Below are 25044 nucleotides of genomic sequence, written 5' to 3' on the forward strand. Positions count from 1 at the left end.
AAACAGCAACTATGCAAACTGCTGTCGAAAACTGAATTTAAAATTGGGAAAATGAGAAAACAGCACATTCACCCATCCCTAGTGAAGACTGGACAATGAGCTTTCTTGCATTTAAACACAAAATGTTGAAACACAAACTGTTTCAACACCTATCAGAGAGTGCTGGGCAATACTGGGGGGAAGAGGGGGACATAAAAGTCACAAAATAATGCAAACAATAAACATGAAAAATAGCATTCAAAGATGAGCCACCTGACAACAAGCTACATTAAGCTCAGCTGGGAAAAATATACTAACAAAATACTCAAACAAAAGAGTATAATTCTACAGCTTTTAGGCCACCAGTGCAAAGGACCTTCTTCTGACAGTTATAGTTCTAACTTCATACACCAAAGGACTATGAAATGAAACCTGATTCAAATAATGCATTCTTAAATAGCCCTCTGCTTGGTTCCCCAAATTTCTCCTGGGAAATGCTCCTATTTTTGCATTGCTGCAAAAACCTTACCATACAAGCAGAGCTCTTGAATGAAGTAAAAATAAAATTGCATTATTCTATACAATGTTTGTGCTTGGAGGGAAACAAATTATAAAACCCCCCTCATTGAAATAACTCGTAGTTCTGCACTGTCTAACAATCATACAATGTAATCCATTCTGCTGTAATCTATGGGCTCCATCCACCAAACACTGTTCTTGTACAAATCCCATTAATGTAAATGGAGTTTGCATAGAAACGACACTTGGTTGAATGCCTCCTGTATTGACAAAATGCTAGGTGAAGTGAAGCAAGAATAGCATATCATTCTGAAAAAGAGACATCTCTGTTGGTCACCAGGGAAATTTCATATATCAAGGATTTGCTTGCAGCAGTTCTTGCCAGAGAGAAGGGAGATTTTGGACAACAGCATTTTCTGGAAATTGGATAAGAGTGAAATGGACTTCCCATGTTTCAGGCACTTGAGTGCCTATGAATTTGCAGGAGCAGAGAGGTCACAGAGAAGAAGCCAGAAGAAGCAAAATGTTGTTGCTAGGAACCTGTCTGAATCAGACCCTGCAGATATCTCCTTTGAGGTCCGATACCCCCAGAGAACCCTCAAAACTGAGAAACTAGAAGAGCCTGTAACAGCCCCAAGGCAGCCTGAAGGACGTCATCAAGGGACATTTACACCCATTGGTTTCAATGGGTCTACTCAGAGTTTGACTGATACCACAATCCTCTTCCTACTTACCTGAGAGTAAGAGCCACAGAATTCAGCAAAGTTTTATTCTGAGTAGACATGGTTAGGATTGCAACATAAGGCAAGCACTTACTGCCTTATGAACGAGCACATACAAAATCAACACAGATTGGAAATAGACTGGCCACTCCATCCCTATCATATTTAAATTTCATTCATTTCAATAAAATAAACCTGATTAAAGGGATGGAGGATAAATTCTATACTTCCCAAAACAATATGTGAACCAAAACAGCTATCCTTTGAAATTCACAGTTCTCTGAATTTTGCAACGTTGCTCTCCAACAAGATAATGTATACAAAAAATGTGTATATTGGGATGAAGCGTGCATAAAAAGGCACAGGTTAGTGAAAATAATGTACCAAAATGCATATTAGGGAAAACTGCTTGCAAGAATGTGTACATTAAGAGAAAGTGCATGAGAAACTGTATATATTAGGAGGAAAATCCCAAAGAATTTTCATCAGGACTTCCTCAAAAAAAAAAAAAGTTTGAAAGCTGATGTGAAAGGTGAAGAATCCAATACAAGACTGAAAATAAATTTGAAGAAATCAAGATTGCCAGGTTTGTTCAAAGCTACTAACTCTAGCAGGCAGGTTGCCAAGTTCACTAAAATAAATGTGTAGCGGGATGTGGGACGAAACCTCAAAGCCTGGGTGTCCCCACCACTTCACAAGCACCCTTTAGTATGAGGTGAGCATTTCATGCATTAAATGCCTACCCAGCCTTGCTGAAAACCACCTTCCTAGATTGCTATTACTTACCAACCCTTCACTGGGCATGATGCTGGTAAGGTGAACAACTTCAAGGTGAGCTGATTGAGACACCAGAGAATCGGATGAGAGCGAAATGATGTGATCACAGATGCCAGAGAGTGTTTTACACTGGGGAGAAGAGAGAGAGAGAACATCATAAGCTTTTTTTAAGGAAGCACTAAACAACTCAGCGTTAAAACATTACTCACAGGAAACAATTCAGTATCATGTATTTTGCAAAAACTGGCTTAAGACTCTACTTGCTACACAAAATAATAAGAGGCAAGCCCCTGTTCAAATGACATAACCAAAGTTAGTGTCGGAATACATGGGTGTGAGGAAACCTGCAGCAGGGGTAGCTAAATGGCAGCCCCTCAGATGTCGCTGGACGACTCCCCAAATCCCTCACCATTGGTTATGCCTGCAGGGGTTGTTGGAAGTTATAGTTCAGCAAAATCTTGTACAAGGGAAAAATCAGAGACAAACCCACTGGCCTCTTACACATGTCCCTGCTGCCATTCTAGCAATCCCCACATATTGGGCACTGAACATCTATTTTTCGAAGGGGTCAGCTTTGTTCAAGTAGGCTCCATGTTAGATTAAGAACTCTGTAGATAAAGATTCTTTGTTGTGCAGGGAACTCACTAGAGTAGAGCAGGCACCCCACCCTTGCAGGTATTCATCCCCCCAACATAGGGAGGGGGCTTTTAGAAATGGTGAAAGCTGCATTCATGTCATAGGTGGAAGGATCAACCACTCCTCCTTTCATGATGGCAATCACAAGTTAGTGGAGACTGAGTGCAGCTTCCACGCAGACTTTCCAATGAACTCCTATATGGCCACCTGTTCACAGAAGGGTCCTTCTCATCCTCATCTCCAGCTCTGATGTCAGCAGAACTTTCCTCTCCAAGTTAGTTTTCATTTTACACAAAAATACCAAATTCGGAGCATCTTCAGATGCTGTGATCCTCTGCTGCCAGGGGAATGCATAATCACTTCTGTCGTCAGCTGGCAACACAGAACTGCCTTGTGTAATGTGAAAAACTGAGCAGGGAAGTTGTTCAGACTGTACATCCTCAAACCTGTGAAGCTTCCTTTTACAGGAGAGTTCCCCTTCAAGACATGTCAGTCCAGTGCGCATTCTGCTGGCTGCATGGGGATGTCCTATCTGCCCATTTATGACATAACTGATCTTTCAACTGCCTACATGGAATCCTAATAGCTAAAACAATAATTTAAAATAGGCTGAACTTGAGCACTAAAAACACAACAGATGAACCAGTATTCTATTTATTTTGATTATTTATTTAGATCATTTGCAGCATGAGAGCACTTCTGCGCTCATGTCCTGCTGTTGGGCTTCCAATAAGCCATCTGGTTGGCCATAATGAGAACAAGATGCTGGACTAGACAGGCCACTGGTCTGATACAGCAGATCTCATCTTAAGCTCTTACGGCCTCAGCTGAAACAGCTCCCACAAAGGCTGTATAATCAATTAAAAACAAGACAGCTCCGGCTTACAAACTAAAGCTCTCAGGCTTACAAACTAAAAGACACCACACAAAGTGGGGGAGCAACAGAGGAGGAAGAAATAAAAAAGCAAACTCAGGGTCCAGATCCTAAAGTTAAGCAGTAGTTCTTCTAATGGGCAACTTTAAGAACAGAAGAAGAATTAACTCTCTTCCATTTTCTTTTACAGGCAGCTCCACTCACAAAACACAAGTTAACAATAGGAAGGAAAATATATTCTAACCCATTTGCAATAACAGTCAGCATACTAAAATGGTACACTATTCCATTCATTGTTCACCTTCGCTTTGTTTAAGTATAACCTATCACCCCACAATGGGGTAGACTGTGACCAGATAGTCTGTGTGCCTGCTCAGTCTCTTGTCTGGGTGTTCAGTGTCGGTGGGCAATTTCAGAGTCCCTGCCTGCTCTCCCTTCTTCAGGGTCTTTTAATTCTAAACTGGACTTGGATCAGGCAGTCCTTCAAACAGAGGTATGTATTCTGCAAAGTAAGACACATGTCACTACCCTAGCTCCCCACAGTTAAAGTGCAAGCGACCCATTTTTTGTTATTTTGGTAGCTGAGGCAGAAAATTCCATCAGCACCTCTCTGGCAGTAAAGCATCCGTAATGTCAAATGAAATAACTAGGGATGGGGAAGAAGTTCAATTCAGCTCTTACTTAAATGTGAATCTATCAAATTATCGCTTCCTGAAAAAAAGGTGAGAACCGAAATACAACATTCCTTCAAAATTCACACTGATCTGAATTTTGTGAAGTTCTCCAACCGAACAATAATGCATATTTTAGGGGAAAGTGTGTGTAAAAATCAATACATTAGTGTACATTAGTCTTAAGTACATAGGAAATTGGGTTTATTTGGAGAAATTCCACAAAAGGTTGATGAATATTCATGGGGATTTTTAAAAAATAATAATAATGCAAATTGCTTCAGAAATGTGGAGAATTGAAGAGCGGAAGAATGAAAAGCTAAGAGAACTGTAACTGACAAATCATTCCACCTAGAGAAATAACCATTTGCTGTGCCCTTTCATGACACACAAAGTCAGATGCCTGAGACAGCAGTAGTTCTGCCTAACAGTAGTTGTTTTACAAGTTTTTCCTTCTTTTTACAGTGTTCTCTGGATGGAGTTTGAGCCAGCTGGCACCTGCCTTAGCATCAAGCTTATCTAAACAATGGATAGTTTGTTCCGCTGTCCTGGCAGGGTCAAAAGTGCTAGAGATAACAAGCAGTGTGTCATTAGCATACTAATTTACACATCTTTGTAGCAGCTGCAGACTCATTTAGACAAGGAGCCATCAAAGCGGCAGGAGGAAGATCAGAGTGACAATTGCTAAAAACAACAACTGTGAGGTCTGTGTTGTACTGATGCTGGGCTCACAAACTACATTTTTCCAAGCTTATATCTTGGAAAACTACTTTTTTTCAAGCTTATATCTTGGAAAATAAAAGCAGGCCTGCTGGATCCAAGCAAATATCTGCATCCTGTTTTCTGTACTGGCCAACCTAGGAATGTGAGAGTTTGCTCCCACCTCTTTCACACTTCCTAAATCAAAAACGTGAACCAAAACTCTGATATTCTTCAGAATCCAGATGTCTTTTCATTTTGAAATGCCGTTCTCCAACCAAAGAATGCATGCATGCAAGCACACATACACACACACACACACACACACACACACACACACACAGAGAGAGAGGGGGGGTATATTAGGGGACTGTGTGCACACCAATGTTTACACTGGTGAAAATAGCATACATTACAATAGCATCCTACATTGTATTCAGGAAAATTGGTTACAAAAATGAGCATGTGAAGCAAAACGTGTACATGATGTATATATTAAAAGAAATATATGCATAAAAAAATAAATGCACATGGAAATAATGAAGAAAAAATACATCACCAACTGATGCAAAAATGCGGTGAACTCAATTTAAGATTGGAAAAATGCGAAAAACCCAAAACTGATAGATCCATCCATCCCAGGGCCAATCCTCTAAGCCTGATTGGGCTCATGAGCTGGAGGTTTCTCAGTGCAGCTATAGAAATTCTAGATGCAGAACTTCCTTTTGACACATAGCAAAAGTAAATTGTTTGGCACTAGGATATCTGAAGTACACTTGCAGCCATATGAGCCTGTCTAATTATTAAGATCGGGATCTGAGGTACAGCTGTGTAGTATGTCAGTAAGGGTTGTTGCAGTTGGGTGTGCGAGGGAGAGGGCCTTCTGAGTAGGAGCCCCACATCTCTTATACCCGGCAAGTAAATACTGTACTATCTTCATCAACTAGCTATTGCCCTTGACAATTTCATGGGGGAGAGGGGGACACAGAAAGGAAAAACATCAAAAATTACCATTCAGAATCTTTGAGTTTTTCTAAAAAATGTATATTGAAATACTTTTTACCCAGTAATATAGAAACAAAATGCATGTTATTTTAACAAGGACCTCTCCACCCCACCCCCTGCACACACATACCCCGGCCTGATCCTGTCATTGAAGCTAAATCAAATATCTGTATCTATACTAGAAATAAAACAAATGTGTTCTGTAAGTCACACAAAGAATGTGTTTTGCCTAGTGAAAAAAGAAACAGGGAAACACATTTGCCTCTTCATCCTGGCTGATTTTTAAGGAAGCTCAATGACTTGTTACAAATTATACTTTCAGTCTGCCTTTGGCTCACGTGTTGTATGTGACAATTTTAGTTGCTGGTAGTTCCAATGAGATGATATTGGCTTAATGGTTGATATTGTAATGGTTGTATTTTTTATGTGTTAAAAATTCTTTGGAGACCACCTCATTGAAGACAGGAAGCACACCCTGCTTAATAGATGAGTCAGATATTCTTGGAATAGATGAATGAAATAGTGGTAAACAGATGCTTCTGGCACCCTCAGCTAATGTTCTCTCTTGATTTCAGAGTTCCAAATTACTGCGTCTTACTTCCTTAATGGAACTGATGTGTTAGAAATTGTTCATTGTTCCACTTTATATGTTTTTCCCAGAACACTGGGCTTGCGCATTAGCTTTCTTCAGCTTTTGTATTCCTATCTCCCTCTCTGCTCCATCAACTTGTAATACCAGTGTACATGAATCAAACAGTACATTGATTATTTATTTCACAAACTTTATACAATTGCATACATTAGACCTATTCAAACATTATAGTTCCCCGGTGTCCCAGCGTCTGCTGGTTGGAAGTCTTTGCATCTACATTGGTCCATGTGAAAACTTTCACATGGGGTAGAATCTCAATTGTCCTTGATCTTAATTGGGAATTAGCCTTGGGCTTTAAAAATGCTGTTTTATTTTCCTTTTTTGGGATTTTTATTCTTTCTTTTTATTTTCCTAAGTTTATTGTTCTAGCCAAAGGCCATGATGAAACTTGCATTAAGCAATAATATTAATAAAACAATACAAAGCATACATCCATAATATAAGGTAAAGGTAAAGGGACCCCTGCCCGTACGGGCCAGTCTTGCCAGACTCTAGGGTTGTGCGCTCATCTCACTCTATAGGCCGGTAGCCAGCGCTGTCCACAGACACTTCCGGGTCACGTGGCCAGCGTGACAAGCTGCATCTGGCGAGCCAGCGCAGCACATGGAACGCCGTTTACCTTCCCGCTGGTAAGCGGTACCTATTTATCTACTTGCACTTTGATGTGCTTTCAAACTGCTAGGTTGGCAGGCGCTGGGACCGAACGACGGGAGCGCACCCCGCCGCGGGGATTCGAACCGCCGACCATGCGATCGGCAAGTCCTAGGCGCTGAGGTTTTGTCTTTATTTAAAGACAATTATGAGAAATGTTGGTCAGAAGTGAAAAAGGATCTAGAAATATGGTCAAATTTGAAGCTTTCCTTGTTAGGTCGAATTGCTGTTATAAAGATGAATGTATTGCCAAGAATGTTATTTTTGTTTCAATCATTGCAAATTTTGGACAAAATGGACTGCTTCAAGAAGTGGCAGAGAGACATCTCTAGATTTGTTTGGCAGGGCAAGAAGCCCAGAATAAAATTTAAAATACTAACTGATGTAAAGGAAAGAGGTGGATTTGCCCTGCCAGACCTTAAACTCTATTATGAATCAGCAGCATTCTGCTGGTTGAAAGAATGGCTGCTTCTTGAGAACACAGACATTTTGGATTTAGAAGGTTTTAATAACGTTTTTGGGTGGCATGCATATTTGTGGTATGACAAGGTTAAAGCACACAAAGCATTTAAAAACCATATTGTTTCTTTTGAAACTTTAATAAAATATCATTTAAAAAAAAGAGGTTTTACCCACAGAGCCACCCGCGTCCCATCCATAATATAAACATCTGCAAAGACTTTGCCAAGTTTGTGAGCATTTAAACAGTTTTTCCCTTGTGTTACTATTACTATTTATGCACCTGCCACACACTTCAATAAAGGCCTACATGGTTCTGTGCAGAATTGAGTCTTGCAAAACTGTGGTACAGCTTGCATCACAAGAGGGCTTCAGTATCACATGGCGGAATTGGTTAAGCCAAACAAATGATCTCAGCTTTTATGAACTTTGAGCATCATTCTAATGCTGTGCTACTGCTCAAGAAAGGGGGGGGGGCAAACCCCAGAAGTAGACATTTCCAGTAACTGTATTTAGTGGGTTCACAGAGAAACTGCATGCTAACCAGAGAAATAACATTTTCATAAATACTTGTTCATCCACAATCAGCTAAGAACTTATAATGCTCTGGTTTCTTTCAATGGAGCTGATGAAAGGAGAAAATGGAAAGCTGAAGTCAGAAAAACTGCTTTCTCTGGAATTGCCTTTTAAGTGGCTTGTCCAGTGATTTTGCTCAAATTATTTGTACTGGAAGCTTACTGGTGGGTTTCTGCTGGAAGATTGGCACTTGACTAGCAACACTTCTGAGTACTAAATTGCTGCATGGAGATTCATATAATAGGAGAATTTTCCAGAGCCAAGCTTGGAAGGGGCTCGCCAAAGAAGAGCAAATTTGGGCTCTGTTCATAAATGTGAACCCATTCAAGCCCCCAGAACCTGTGATCCAAATGACATAGTTAGGAACATGAGAAGGCACTCACAATACTGCCGCTGTCCAATTAGAAAATATCCATGTTGTTGCCAACAAGAAAGCTTAGTATAGTAGAGAAGAGCAACTGGGGATGGATGGAAAGTAGGCAGGCAGCAATAAATGAAGCCAGAGTCAATGAGAGGGTGATGCTATGGTCTAAACCACTGCACCTCTTGGGATTGCTGATCAGAAGGTCGGCGGTTCAAATCTGTGCAATGGGGTGAGCTCCCCAGCTCCTGCCAACCTAGCAGTTTGAAAGTACACCAGTGCAAGTAGATAAATTGGTCCCGCTGCGGCGGGAAGGTAAACGGCATTTCCGTGCACTCTGGCACTCGTCACGGTGCCCTGTTGTGCCAGATGCGGTTTAGTTCTGCTGGCCACATGACCCGGAAAGCTGTCTGTGGATAAACTCCTTCTCCCTCTGCCTGAAAAGCAAGGTGAGCGCCACAACCCCATAGTCGCCTTTGACTGGACTTAACAGTCCAGGGGTCCTTTACCTTTTTACCTTTACCAATGAGAGGGAGAACTAACAAATTATAGTTCTGCTCCCGCTCACCCTCTCCTTGCTAAGTTGTACAAGGATAACACTGAGACTGAGGAAGAGAAAGTTGACAGGCTGTGCTACCACTTTCTGCTCTGGTTTATGGAAGCCGGGAGGCAGGCAGGTGGGCTTGGAAGGAATGAAGACTGAGGTTGTTGGGGCAATGCTCAGTGTTCCCTAACTGACCAGCCTCACCTGGAGTAGAACACTGCTGTGTGAGTTGGAAGGGCCAGTACAAAGGCCAGAGTCAGGGCCAGCCAAATTTCAAAAGAAACCTGCAATTTTGTACTGACTCATAATTGGCCTATAAGTTCCAGAATGTGGAAGTTCATACTCCCAATTCAAAACAGCAGCATTCAGAAGTAATTGGATTTCAGCCCCCTGCTGTACCTGAAAAAAAGACAGTATGGATCACTCATTGCTAAGGAACATTAGCTAATTTAACTGCAACCGAGACACCAGTTAGGCTAGATTCTGTCACATCTAGCCTGATTAGTTCTAAAGCAGGGCTAAAATCGCCCTTCCCGTTTCCTGGAAGAATTATCTGCCTGCAGAAATGGTGTCTGATTATCTGCTGCTTTCAGCCAGGTTTGGGATTATTATTATTTTTTTTTTTTACATTTTCAGGAGATGATTGTTGTTTACCAGTGTGCTCTTACCAAGAAGTGTGACCAGAAGAAAGTTGTGGTGGCAGCTTCAAGCTGTTTCCCGATCCCCAACTCTCCCAAATCTTGGAAACCATAGTTCACAGAACAACAGTTCCCAGCACCCTTAAAAAAAAACAGCTACAGTTTCCAGGATTCTTTGGCGGATGTGCTTTAAATATACAGTGTGTAGACAGAGCAAGAATCAGAGGCCTTCTTTAAAGTTAAAAACCTAAGGTTAAGTAGGACAAGTGCCATCTCCCCTCTCTCTTGACAATTTCAGTTAAATTTCACCAACTATTTCTTTGTGAGGGGTGGGGAGGGAGAATTTCTGTTTTAATTGTGCTGTTTTGATGGGCTTGAGTTATATACATTTTAATTTTTGATGTTTATGTTAATGTTTTGATGAAATTGTTTTATTTTGTATTTTAATTATGCCTACTTTGGTTTCACACTTGTAAGCCACTTAAAAGCAACCTCGGCAATTAAGCGGTATATAAATTAAATGATAATAATAATTCCTACTCATCAAATGGTCAATTTTTTTATTATTTTAAATAACTGCTTTTGTTAATTCTTCTCGAGTGTGTGAAAGAAGCAAGAACTCTATTACTGCTGGGCTTGCCTGTTTTTAGAAAAATCTACACTCCAGTTGTCATTGACTGATGAAATTCTAGGCATGACAAATTGCTAAAAAACTACCCTTAGCATAATCTATAAAGAACTGCAATCCCACTGTGAGTTATTGACACACAAGACTATAATAATTAACATGATGCATCAATAGGGTTTAGGGTTTTTGTTTTAAAAACCATTCTATAAATAGCCAAATGGTTACAACATCTCCTTTGAAGCCACCTGGCAGTCAATATTGATTTAAAACCTATATTGAGTTTTTAATAAAGTGACATTTACTATAGCTTAGTGGAAATGTAGACTGCCTACAAAGTTAATTATACATCTTTGCTTAAAAGAAATGAATTTCTTTTCTTTTTCTTTTTTTACAAAAGGTAGCCCTAAAGATTATTTCAAAGCATCAGTTTGCTAATTTTAAACGAGATTCAAAAAATGAAGAACCTCCTCTTATTCCACGTGCACGAAAAAATATGAAATTTTGTCCAGAGGAATGACAACAATCAAAATATATCATTATTTTTTTAAGTCTGAGTATCTTTTTCATTAAATACTATGGTAAAATCCATCATTAAGAGAGCTGGAAAGTGAACAAGGTAGGACTTTTTTCACTTCATACATTTAGGTAGAAACATCCACTTCCTTTATTTTATTTTATTGTATTTTTTTATTTTAAATAATGATAATTGGAAGAAAGATTTATTATTACCAGATTTATTTATTATTTTTCAGACCCTCAGATATACAGCAGATCACTAATGTTGGCAATTGGGTGAATTTAGTATACTTATTTGCCAGGCTGAATTTTTGTCATCACTGCACCAGATTCTCAATTCTTCTTATTTATTTTAAAAGTGGTTCAAATCAAACAAGGGCTCTGAAGCCTCTTCCGGCGCATATTAACATCCACCATGTCCAATGGGCCTTACTTCCAGATAGTGAGAGGCTTGATGAACTGACCATGTGACAGCCATGTTTGAAGGGCTGTCACTCAGATGATATACAAATCTGTTGCTCCAGAGCAAAGATCTTCAATCAGTGGGTTCAACTTACAAGGACAAAAATTTAGACAAAGGTCTACAGGGATGAGCGGATCTCAGGCTGAGATGGGCTCAACAGCAGCTATACAGTGGTACCTCAGGTTAAGATCTTAATTACTTTTGTAGGTCTGTTCTTAACCTGAAACTGTTCTTAACCTGAGGTACCACTTTAGCTAATGGGGCCTCCCACTGCTGCCGCGCGATTTCTGTTCTCATCCTGAAGCAAGGTCCTTAACCCAAGGTAATATTTCTGGGTTAGTGGAGTCTGTAACCTGAAGCGTCTGTAACCTGAAGCATATATAACACGAGGTACCACTGTACTGGCTGAATCCCCTCACTCCAGCTAAACTTATGAGTTTATATAACCCCAGATTATTATTAATAATAGTAATAATTATGTTATTATTTATACCCTGCCCATCTGACTGGGTTGCCCCAGCCACTCTGGGCGGCTTCCAACAGAATATAAAAAAACGTAGTGAAACATGACTGAAGAGATAGTTCAGTCAGTAGAGCATGAGATTCTTAATCTCAGGCTCATGTGTCCAAGACCCTAAAAGATTCCTGCATTGCAGGGAGTTGGACTAGATGACCTTTGTGGTTCCTTCCAACTCTACAATTCTACGAAATCAAACATTAGAAATTTCCAGATACAAGGCTACCTTCAGATGTATTCCTGAAGGTTGACATCTGACAGGAGGGCATTCCACTGGGCAGGTGGCCAGAAGTGCCCCTGCCTGGTTCTCTGTAACTTCATTTCTCGCAGTAAGAGATCTGCCAGAAGGCCCCTGGAGTGAGATGTCGATGTCCTGACTGAACAATACACCTTCAGCTATACATACTCTCTGTTTTATGGTTCTGCGAGCTCAGGCAGGGCATATCTTGAAAGAAGGGCCATTCCAGGGAACAGACAGGATAAAGCAGGGGGAGACTTACCTCTATCACAAACTCTGTTCGGTTCAGCCACACACACAACCTAGAGTTGTGTGACAGCAATTAGTATGTTGGGTTAGAATTTGGGCAACTAGGTTCAAATGCCCACACCGCCCCAGAGTTCACTGGGTGACAATGTATAACAATGGGTGACAATGTCTCTCAGACTAAACTGTGAAGATAATATTGTTACAGGGACAGCCCTGTACACCCCCTTGTGCTCCAAGGAGGAAAGGTGGGTTATAAATACAAAAATAAGATCCTATGTACAAGATTATAACATGGATATGGGACAGACATGTGCAAAGCACAACCATAAAAAAAGTCAAAATGTGTACTTACCACGTGAAGAATTTTATTTTCTGTTTCATATACTGTGCAATCCTGTAACAACAGGAGGGAGAGAGAAGCAGTATTTAATATCCTTAGAAATCCACTTTGCCTCAGCTATGTTAACAACTCCTTGAAAAATAATGTGCCACTCTAGCCATGACTGATTCAAATTGCTTTTAAGGTTTATAAGAAAATCTCGGAAGCTTTTTCCTGCTCTTTCTGGGATGCAAACAGCAACAACCCCTCTCTTTCATATGGTTAAATGTTCATTGAATTTACAAAGATGCTTTCAGTTCAAACTTTTATCAATTAAAGGAGGTTAATCATACACATCAAAGAGAAAAAACCAACCAAGATGAATGAAAAAGAATGTAGAAAGAGTCTTGCTGGAAGAATCCTGCATTCTGTTCCTACATTGGCCAATCAGGACATGTACACAACAGGACTCTCCTATTTGTGTTCCCCGACAACTGCCTCTAAACTTGAGGAAACGTGACTATAGAGTGTTGGCTCCCACTTGTGGATGCAGTATTCAGACTCTCTGGTCAACTACTGGGTTTTTTTTTGGGGGGGGGGGAATTGCTAGCCATCAGTACATTTTGCGGTAGCAAATCCATGTGCTGTATGAAGAAATACTTCCTTTTGTCTGAACTATTTCCACCCTTCAGCTTCATTAGATTATTTCAGGTTTTAACATTATGGGAGAGGGTAAGAATGCTACCTGCTTTCTTCAGAGCATGCATAATTTTAATACACCTAATTGGAAAGTTATGTGTATATCAAGAGTTTTTCCTGCCATGTGAGGAAAAGCTAAAGGAGGGCAAATGATGCAGCCACCCACTTGATGCTATGCAGGCTTGGATCTGATCAGTGCTTGGATAGACCTACCAAGGAGAACCATGCAAAGCACATGATAGCAGGAAAACAGCTACATACATGCTAAATGAACGGAATGCCCCAACTAAAATCTTCATTCAGGGTCACTTTCATTTTCACTCAGTCAGTAGAACATGAGCCCCACATTGGGCAAACAATTCTTCCATTGCAGGGCGTTGGACTAGATGACCCATGTGGTCACTTCCAACTCTGTGATTCTCCACCACCCCTAAGTGCCCCATCTTATGAGCGGATGTCATGTTGTGTTGCCCAAGGACAGTCACCATGATGTTGTCTTTCAATGCTGCACATAGTGAGCAGTGTTATAAACAGGGCTGTGTTCATTCTACAGACACACATCACCTGGACCAAAGTGGAAGGACAGGGGAAGTGGGGCACTGGGTGTACTTCTCCACTGGGAGCACTGGTTTTCTCTGCCTAAGGTTTATTGCATTTGAAAGATAGGGTTTTACAATTGCAGCATTGCAGTTTTCATTAAAGACAGGTCTTGTTTCAGAATAAAAATTAGTGTTAGCTGCTTTGAGCTCAGATGGTTTGCTGGAAAAGAGGCAGACTGTTGTGAGCTGTGCAGTGCTGTCAGGATCGGGTTTTGGTCAGTGGGATCTGTTGGAAAAGCAGGAAACAGAGGGAGGACTGAAAGGGGAGGACCTTGGAGGAACGGGATCTCCCCTTTCTACCCTGACTTCAGCCACATTTGAGGGGGGAGCAGGGATGTTGTTTCTACCATCCAGCCTTCCCGCAGCATGGGAAGCCTCACTGGGGACCAGGAAGGGCTCTGATCAACCAAAAGGAGTGGCTGAACAGGAGGCAGCAGCAACTGAAAAGCAACAGTCTGAACAAGAGGGGGCAGCCTTGTCACCTGGATCCACCTTTGCAGATGGGAGCGGACCCAACTGATGGAGCCTGTGCTAGCAATCCCAATATTCACACAAAGCAAGAGTCCCACAAGTGAGAGCACGACACCTCATCTACAAATGCTTGGCAGGAAAGGTAGGTAATCTTGTTGGGACATCTTCAGTGCTTCTGCCTGATCATGGACTTCATGCCCTGGTCCTGAACTTCATGCCCTGCTTCTGAATTCCTGAATTTTGACTCCTAGATCCTGTGTCTACTGCCAAGCCTGTACTGTTACTTGCCTGAATAAATATATTGTCCTTACTTCCAAGTAAGTGTCTTTGTCTGTGTGTCTTGGGTGAGAGAGCCAGGATACATACAAATATTAAATTAAAACAATATTGCATTTAATAAACAAACAAACAAACAAACAAACAAACAAACAAACAAACAGAAAGGAATATGTGGTAGCTGATGCCCCAACCTTCAAATGGTTGGCCAGTTTAACTGTATATATTTCATGCAGTATTTTGAATCCTGAGATTTTAAAACCATAAAGGGATAACATTTTAAAAACACAAAGGAATACATTTGCTCCCTAGAATATGACAACCGTCAGCTCAATACACTGTTGACACTAAGTCAGGCATGGCCAAACTTGGCTCTCCAGCTGTTTAGGGACTACAACTCCCATCATCCCTGACCACTGGTCCTGTTAGCTAGGGATGATGGGAGTTGTAGTCCCAAAACAGCTGGAGAGCCAAGTTTGGCCATGCCTGCACTAAGTGAACTAATTCATCTATGTAACTTCAGACTAGCTAGAACAAAGCTCTGTTTGACCGTAATTACTGGCCACATGCAAATTAAATATTATCAACAACAGATTTCAACTGACCACAAATACTGACAAAAAACATTTCTGTTAATTGACTCCTTTAAAAATTACCTGCAGAATAAGCAAAATGCAGGCTAATTAAAGTATTTGGCAGCTCCACAGCATAGACGTGAGTGCCAATGTCAGCTTTGTTCCCTTGCAAAACTGGTTAGGATTGCAAAGAATCACAAAATATATTGTGGTGCTTAATTATAATGGCTGGGATCCAGCAGAGCTCCTGACACATGCAACAGAAGTTGTGCCTGGGTATATTTTCTTTGTTTGATTTAGTTTGAAATGCAATTTCACACTACAGGATTGGGGGGGGGGGTTGTTGCAACAGTGTGGAAAACACAGCCCCTTCCCCATTTCCAAAGACAGACGACATTTTGTAAATTGCAGCCATTGGCCTATAGATACATTTTGGGTGTAAGAAGGCTCTGATCTTCCTTCCGCCCCATGTTTGAGTACTATTTCTGTTCTGCCGCAGCTTGGCTTCCAACAAAAGATACGCTGTTTATTATTACATTATTCGCACCATTCACGTCAATGCAGAAGCCATTAATTTCAATGTAAAGCTAGCACAATGCAGATGGGTGGGAGGTGGGGGAGTCATCAGTTAGGTATTGTTTGTGGACCAAAAACAACAACAATATCCACTCCCATTTTTGTCGGAATGGTTGCCATACACAATGCACACTTATCCCTTGAAAGACTGCATCTTTCAGCTCTCAACTCTCAACAAGTTGTGTGAATGGTGTCCACCAGAAAACTTGAGCAACGTTCTAGCAAAGTTCTGGTTCTCCGCTCTGACCTAGAAAGAGAATGTAAGAAGAACCCTGCTGAGCCAAGACAAAGGCCCATCTGGTCCAGCATTCTGCTCTCACTGTGACCAATCACATATCCTCCAATACAAAGTGCCCCCAAACCAGGACACTATCTTCTGGGGCTGGACTCCCATGTGAGTCACATGACCTGCGGGACATAAGTACAACAGCACTCTCCCTACTAGTGTTTCCAAGCACCTGCTATTCAGAGACATACAGTGGTACCTCGGGTTAAGTACTTAATTCGTTCCAGAGGTCTGTTCTTAACCTGAAACTGTTCTTTTTTTTTAAAAAAAAAGATTTTTATTAAAGTTTTCCAAAAAAAGAAAAATAGAAATTCACAGAATAAAAAACCATAAATTACAGAAAAAAGAAACACACAAAAAAGAAAAAAAGGAAAAAAATAGAGAAAGAAAAGCACAACTAATTAAGAAAAATTACCTCGGGTACCTCGGGTTAAGTACTTAATTCGTTCCAGAGGTCTGTTCTTAACCTGAAACTGTTCTTAACCTGAAGCACCACTTTAGCTAATGGGGCCTCCCGCTGCTGCTGCGCCACCGGAGCCCGATTTCTGTTCTTATCCTGAAGCAAAGTTCTTAACCTGAAGCACTATTTCTGGCTTAGTGGAGTGTGTAACCTGAAGCGTATGCAACCTGAAGCGTATGTAACCCGAGGTACCACTGTACTACCTCTGCTAATACAGGTGATCTATATTATGGCAAGTACCGTATTTTTCGCCCCATAGGACGCACCGGCCCATAAGGCACACTTAGTTTTTTGGGGGGGAAATAAAGGGGGGGATTTATTTCCCCCCGGGCGCGGGGCTGGGGCGGGGGAAGCCCGAGCTTCCCCCGACCCCAGCCCCCAGAACAGGCAGCTCCCCCGCAAGCCGTGGGAGCCCAGCACCGGGCTCCCACGGCTTGTGGAGAGCTGCGCAAAGTTTGAAGCCTGGGCGCGCTGAGCTCAGCACGCCCAGGCTTCGGCATGCAGGCAACTCTCCGCAAGCCGTGGGAGCCCAGCGCCAGGCTCCCACGGCTTGCGGAGTGCTGCGTGAAGCCTGGAGAGCGAGAGGGGTCAGTGCGCACCGACCCCTCTCGCTCTCCAGGCTTCAGTGAAAGCCTGCATTCGCCCCATAGGACGCACACACATTTTCCTTTCATTTTTGGAGGGGAAAAAGTGCGTCCTATAGGGCGAAAAATATGGTAATCATCAACTGCCTCAATGAATTCATCTAATCCCTCATGGCATCCACAAAGGATCTTGAGAACTGTAGCTTGTTGAAGGTACTGAGAATTGTTAGGAGAACTGCCACCGCCCCCTTATTCCGCACACAGAGGCAGAATTCCCAGTGCTTCCTGGTAAGAGGGATTGGTTGCTAAATCACTCTGGGATTTGTAGCTCTCTAAGGAGAAAAGGTATCTTTCAACAACTCTCAGCACTTTTGATGAACTACAGTTCCCATTATTATTTGGGGAAACCCATGATACTGCTTTTAATGCATAAGTGGGGCCTCGGCCACTAGTGATCTACTTGTGCACTGCAACATTTTAGCAACCTGTACTATCTGGAGACGTGATGGAGGGCATGGTGGGACAGCGGGACACTTTTTAAATAGTACCCTCTCAACATCAGCTGGAAAGGAAAATAGAGACAATAATTTGGGGAAGATGCCGGAAAGCAGGGAATTATTCCTGGTGAAAGACAGATAGTGGAGGGAAATGCTATCTGTTTGGCAGTCCAGCCATTTAACTCCCAGTTTCTTTTCAAGGTTAGATGTCAGTAGTGGAAGGGACCAGCAGCAAAAGTGGGTAGAGTAAGGAATGTAAATTTTGTATAGAGAGCTATCTTCTACACACACCCTTCTCTACTTTTCATTCAGGCATTTATCTGAATTTATCAGGCATTTATCTGAATTCAATGACACATTCCAGTCAGGCAAAAACACCAGAAGTGTGAAGAAGGGTCAGTGGGGATGGGTGTGGCCTGGAGCGTTACGGGGGGCCACGCAGATAAGCCTGGAGGCCTGCATTTGGCCCCCAGGTCTAAGGTGCACCATCACTGCTGTATTTTATTGGAGAGCAGCTAACGCCTGAAAAGTCTACCTTGCAAAAAGCAAGACCCCTCCTCCCATTTTTTCTTTAGCAAGCTTTGACAGCAGATAAATTTAGTGAATATCTGCTAGCCTGTTAATTTGAAGATCCTGTCCTGCAATAACATGCATCTGTAATGAAAATCTAAAAGATAATATGATTTTGCTACAATACAGGAACTTAGTACTGAGGGGTTTCTTTTACAGATATAGAAGACTTTCTGAAACACCTTGGCAACGACTGAAATATTTCAGAGATTTTCATCCTCCCAAAGACAAAATAAGAAAATCAAACATCTAGATCAAACATCCAGATCAGTGGTTTGCACATTACACAGAGAAAGCCATTTAATCACAATCAATTGCATAAATATATGCCTTTGTCCAAATTGTCAATTTTATCCTTTGAAGCACCATCTGGGACACTAACTCCTCATGCAGAAATAAACTCCATTGAAAATAATGAGATTAACAGTGCAGTAATGAGATTAACAGTGCAATCCCATATATGTCTACTCAAATATAAGACTCATTAAGTTCAGTGGAGCTGACTCCCAGGTAAGAGGGAATCTTGCAGCATTCCTTCCAAGGTATTGGTTGCAGGCCAGGCTTGTGTTCAGGATAGTGTCACTTTATAGTGGAAATTACAGAATTCAAAAACTCAGATATGAAAGAGAAAATCGACTGATACAAAATCACAGAAGTTTGAAAAAACAAACCTGTATTTGTAAGTATACACACATGAATTTACGTGTGTGTGTTTGTGTGTATCATATTATGTCAACTGTTATACCTTAGTTAAATAGCGCAAAATGTATTATTATGGATCTAATACATGCTGGCAATTAAACAAAATGCCAATTTTCTGTAGTTACAATATTCTTTGGGGCCTGCCCATGATAATGTTGGGGCTTTTAAATGAAATATTAAAGCCTAGTTGAGAATCTGTGGATTGTTGCCAGAATAAATTTGGCACAGAATCATAGAATTGCAGAGTGGGTCATCTAGTCCAACCTTCTGCAATGCAGGAATCTCAACACGAAGTCCCCCATCCAATTTGAAACCATACTGGACCCTGATTAGCTTTGCAATTGTGCCAGCAGTTGTCCTCATGAATCGGACTGGCTACAAAACGTAATAGATAATATAGATTGCTCTTATTTTCAATGTTTGCTTCTCTAAGTTGTTCTGAGTCACTTTGGTGAAAAAAGTTAGAAAAAAACTAATAATAAATATGATAGTAATTACTATTATCCCCTTCAGATTTATAGTAAGTCCTACCTGAGTATTTCGTGAGTATATGAACATAGGTAAAAGTAAAGGGACCCCTGACAATTAGGTCTAGTCGTGGCCGACTCTGGGGTTGTGGCGCTCATCTCGCTTTATTGGCCGAGGGAGCCGGCGTACAGCTTCCGGGTCATGTGGCCAGCATGACTAAGTGGTTTCTGGTGAACCAGAGCAGCGCACGGAAATGCTGTTTTCCTTCCCGCCGGAGCGGTACCTATTTATCTACTTGCACTTTGATCTGCTTTCAAACTGTTAGGTTGGCAGGAGCAGGGACTGAGCAACAAGAGCTCACCCCGTCGCGGGGATTCGAACCGCCGACCTTCTGATCGGCAAGCCCTAGGCTCTGTGGTTTAACCCACAGTGCCACCCGAGTCCCTTCATGAACATAGGAGGCTGCTTCAAACCAAGTCAGATCACTGACTGATATGATGCTCCAGAGTTTCAGACGGGGTCTTTCCTAGCAATTCATATAAAACAGGGATGGGGAATCTCAAGCCTAGGAGTCAAAAGCGACCTTTCACGCATCTCCGTTTGGCCCTTGTATGTTTTCAAAAGGCCACATCCCCTTCCCAAGCACACCTGCTTCCCCCAGACCACACCCCTCACTGGCCTCACTTTGTGCCCCTCTTGAGTGTTTTGACTTGGTGGAATGTGCCCTTGAACTCTGAAAATGTTCCTTGTTAGCATGGATGGAGCATAGAGGCGAGCTACAGGAGTATGTGTAGAAGCTACCCTGTTGTACAAAGGTATAAATCACACTCATTGCTCTGCCACTTTTGCCTCTGAAGGCTGTATTAGAGACACCACGATCACTCATGTAGAGGCACTTGAAAAATAAAGATTGTGCTTTATTGTGCCAAGACTGGGTCAAGCAGAGCCTTGCTCCATGAGCAGGGTGTGCCAGGCAATGCTTGACTCAATCTTGTAAGATTCATCCTCTACCTCTTCCTACCTCCGCATTCCCAAAGGTCAAGAATGACCATGGCTGGCAAAGTGGAAAGTGGTGGAGGTGGCCATGGCTGATTCCAAAGACCCAGCACAGCAAAGACCCCAGTCAGAGATGGGACTAGACTGGGGAAACAACACTAGTGGAAATGATGTGAATAGTATCATTTTCCTACGGGGGATTCCGAGACTGACAACCCCATGCCCAGTAGGGAAAGATGATCCTATAGAGTCCCAGGAGCAGTTGCCACCACTTTCTAAACTTCTTGCTTTGCGAGACCCAAAGTCCTTGACATATGATATTGGGGAATGGAGAGGCATGGGAGGTCACTATTAAATGCTAGCATCTTGGAGGCTTTTGAAAATGCTCACCTCAAGTGCCTGCAAGCCTGACTGGATCAAACAATGGGCTAGTCATGCTTTCTGAGCCTACCTATGCATAACTGTAGAAATGAGCCACATATCTTCTTTTCATTTCACCGATGAATCTACCCACTCTAACGTCACTGAAATGAACAGAAGCCATGGGACAATAAAGCTTGCCAGATTGTGTTCTGTTCATGACAAGGTCATGTTGATATGCACATAGTTGGCATTATGGTCAAAATATTCTCATTAATCTTGTACATTGGTTCAATCCCCTCTCATTGTGCGTACATACACGTACACAATCATACATTCATATAGATACACCAGCTCAGAGTCACATAGGGACATCTCTGCAATTTCTGCTTAATTTTGTTTGCTCACTTGTAAGCCTTCTTACTCTGTCCGGAAATCTAGCAAGGAAGCCAAACAGAAAGAAAATATAAATACCACTTCAAATCATATTCTGCTAAACGAAGCTGGGCAGGGAGAGTCGAAATAATAATGCTAACAACCACTTTCACTTCTTAGTGAACTGCGCATAGAATTATCTTTACCATTCATGTGCATTAATATAAGTGGTCAGGAAGGCTCAGGTGCATTAATGCTTTTATTTCAGCTCCAAAGAGCTGTACTTGATGTAGCCACTATTACCTTTGCAATTACATATCGGAACACACATAATTTCCTCTAATATGTATTCACTTAAACTGTATCTCCAGATGTGTTTCTTTGCCTTCATGCTGCACGTGGAAAATTATGCAGCGCGGTTTGAACATTTATTTATTCTTTACTGATTACACTTTTTATCCTGCTTGTCCTATAATGAGGTTGGGTAAGCTGGGCCAAGAGGTGGTGACTGGCTGAAAGTCACACAAAGACAAAGATGGGTGGAATCTGAACTTGAACCTGCTTCACCGCATTGATCTGGTCCAGAATATACTGATTCTGTAACTGTGGTAGGGAGAAAGCCAAGTACACGCCTTCCTATTCCTGACCACTAGGTGCACCTGTCCTGCTGTAGAGATCCCTGGATGTCCATCTGCAGACATATCATTTGAAGAGCAATTGTCCATTCCAGTCAACAAATCAAAAAAATCTTCAGAGGCTTTTGGAGTGGTCGGTTGAACTGCCTGGAGGTGGTTGTGGTTGTGTACAACCTCCATTCCATGTTAGGTCTGTTCCAGGCAGGTGTAAACACAGTCAGGCCAGAAATGATGTGGCATGGCGAGGGGGAGATGCTGGGAAAACTCTGGCTCTGCTAGCATATAGAATGGAAGGAAGAGAGATGGCGGCACCAAGAGAAAGCACTTTACCACATTGTCATAGGGAACAGAAGAAATACAGATGGCCACAATGACAGAAGAGTAGCTACAACCAAGGACTCTGTGTGACGTACCCACACCATGCTGGATAAAGCAGGCAGCAGAGGAAAGAGAATCTGAGTAGCAGCTGCAGAGGCAACCTTAAGCCCCAAGAGGAAACTAACGATGAGAAGTCCTGAACCACCAAAGGAAAGGAACAAGACATTCACCCAGTATAGTAACTAGAGGCAGACTTGGAGATTTGAAGGTCTCTTATAGTGCTGCTAATCATGTATGCAAATTCTGAACAAGAATCAAGGATGAGAAATAGTGAGGGGGAGGCCAGGCAGTTGGGAAGGCTGGTAGCAATGGTGAAAGTTGTAGAAGTCCTTAAAACAAGCCTAATCCAACAGCCTAAAGCTAAACGGGGAGGCACAGAGGCTGACACCTGGAATTCTGAACAGGAGCACTTCTGAAGATGTTATTGTACATGCTCTTGTATTTAGTTTTTCAATTTTTTTAAAAAAGGTTACCATTTGTTCACATACCTTTCAGCACCTTGGAATATATACTGCAGAATATATAACACATCTGCACCGCATGTTAAAGGATATTGTTACCTCTTTTAGTGGGGTGGAATTTGTAGTCCTGCTTTTTTTATTTAATTCTGTTGCACTGGGGTCCTTAGCCACAACGAGAGAACCCACACAGGAACAGCTGTATGTAGATAACCTACATGAAGGCATGAACGTGTGTGGAGCTCTCCACAACAGACGTTCACTCACTGAAGGTGTATCCCATGAACCGATGTAATGATAAAAAAATACTTAAGGAAGCAAATAAATCACAGCCTTCTTTGGATGAGAATAGAAGCAAATTGTACAATGCTGTTGACTCTCTCCTGTATTAACCAAATGTGACATGCCTTGCCTACAAAAGGCTTTTGTGGGAAATAAAAACAGCTTCTCTGAGAAAAATCTGGCTTGTCACCCGAAGGATTATTCCAAAATTCTCTACCTGCCAAGTTATCTGCTTCAAGTCTAGCATTCCACAAGATCTCCCCTTCAGCTACTTCTTTAGATTTTTATTTTCTTTAAGCTGAAATGTCAGAAGTTTTCTTTCAAGCCAAAGAGATCTGATATAATTGCACAGTGACGAGGAGGCAATCAGCCTCTGGCATTGAATTTGGCTTTTTGGGGGTGTGCTACCTTGCAAAGGGTTTCACTCTCCCCTCTTTTTTTAAAAAAGAAAGGAAAATCATTATCATAAGGGAAACCCGCAATGTCTTTTTTTTTAATAAAAAAAAATCTAACAGCAACTTTAATACAAGCCGTATGGTTTTAAAACTCTAGCGGCAATTGTGAAATTAACATTCATCTGGGTAAAAAATGCTTTGACTTGAGTAATCATTATATTATTTATATGACCTACTTCTCATCCAGCCTTAGAACTGTGCCCTGAAACTTAGTTATATGCTGAGTGATAGAAAATATTTGGGATTTTTGTTATTACTCTGTTGATATAGAGCTTAACAGGATGGTTAACTTTAATAATGGAGGAATTACGGTTAAGTAGGGCCTGATCAACTGTCATGCTCAAAAATCCAGAGTACTATTCCTCATTAGGCAATCTGCTAAATCCACATTAGTGCCCCTGGTTATCTCCAATTGACCCAATCAGCCTCTGCTCCTGCTTCTCACACTCTCATTAACCAGAACCACATCTTTTCCAACTCCTAGCTGGCAGCAGTCAGGAGTTGATAGCAAGGTTTGTATCTCATCAGAACAAGAATTTATGTGTGCACAAGAGGACTTTCTCCTCATTCTTCTGCCCGTGTGCCCTCTAAACCTGCTCTTGTGCATCCCCTAACCCTTCTAGGGTTTGGGGGCCGGGGCCCCCCGCAAAGGAGGCTGGGGAAAGTGTTGTGCAAGTCTTTGTGCTCATGGGACAGTTACTTAGCCCTGCACTGGATGCAAGTCAGTGTTCCTTTACAATACTGTGCTGGGTGAACAATATTATAATTAGGGTTGTGTCTATTCTACAAATACAGTTCATTAAGGTTGCTGAAAAATTACTTCATTTTGTATTATTATTACTTTTATATTCCACCTTTTTTTTTCTTCCAAGGAGTTCAAGGTTCCCTACAATTCTCCCCCTCTCCATTTTATTCTCACAACCATCTTGTGAAGGGAGGATTTGAATCCTGATCTCGCAGGTCCTAGTCTAATACGCTACCTGCTATCCCACATTGGCATGGATGTTCAACATGGAGCAATGATTTGCTCAAACAAATATGTCTTTTCATGCAAGTACCTGAAGGCTTCTCACCTAAAATAGAACAAAGCCCTGTAGATTCAGCACAGATAAAGAAGAAGCAAGGACTGCTCAGGGGAGCCTGGCCTAATGAGCATAATTACTATCGTCAGTAGGCCTTGTCCCTATGAGGCAGTTGTGGAGACTGAAGCTTCCTGCCTTCCCACAGCTATCTAAATCTCTCCCAGGTCCTTCCCAAGCAATCTGAGACTCCACTGACATGCCCATCTCGGCTCCTCCCTCTTCATACCTATTCTGGTCCTGGGAGACTAGCGGGAAAGGGAGCTTATCACAGCAGGAGTGGGGGACACCTTGGCTTCTTCACCAGCCTGACTTATCCCTGCCTTTTGACCACCTTCCTCTTGCGTCAGCTTCAGATTTGGGGCCTTTCACTGCCACAGCCTCTCCCAGCTCACTAAGTCCAATTAGGCCTTCAACATCCAACAGCTCTTCTTCCTCGTCTTCTCCCTCTGACCACCACCAGCTCCTGGGCTCTGAGTCTTCTTCCCTTGGGAGTTCCCCAGCTAGTGCCTTCCACTATTCCTCCATGTCCTGTCAGTCCATGACAGTAATTTGTAAATTGTTATCAGC

The 25044-nt window shown here is 42.0% G+C and overlaps 1 protein-coding gene across 9 annotated transcripts in view; it reads right to left on the reverse strand.

Moving 5' to 3' along the window:
• LOC310754211 (connector enhancer of kinase suppressor of ras 2-like) overlaps nucleotides 1–25044 on the reverse strand; it is a 324198-nt gene that overhangs the window by 152993 nt on the left and 146161 nt on the right. For all 9 annotated transcript variants that reach the window (XM_083595841.1, XM_083595842.1, XM_083595840.1 and 6 more), the window contains 2 exons: nucleotides 12727–12768; nucleotides 2007–2126 (listed from right to left, as the gene is read on the reverse strand). In XM_083595841.1, the coding sequence (XP_083451967.1) occupies nucleotides 2007–2126; nucleotides 12727–12768 (162 nt within the window). The remainder of the gene's footprint in view (nucleotides 1–2006; nucleotides 2127–12726; nucleotides 12769–25044) is intronic.

This window comes from Podarcis filfolensis, assembly GCF_964270895.1.
Source record: "Podarcis filfolensis genome assembly, chromosome: Z".
NCBI classification, from domain to species: Eukaryota; Metazoa; Chordata; class Lepidosauria; order Squamata; family Lacertidae; genus Podarcis; species Podarcis filfolensis.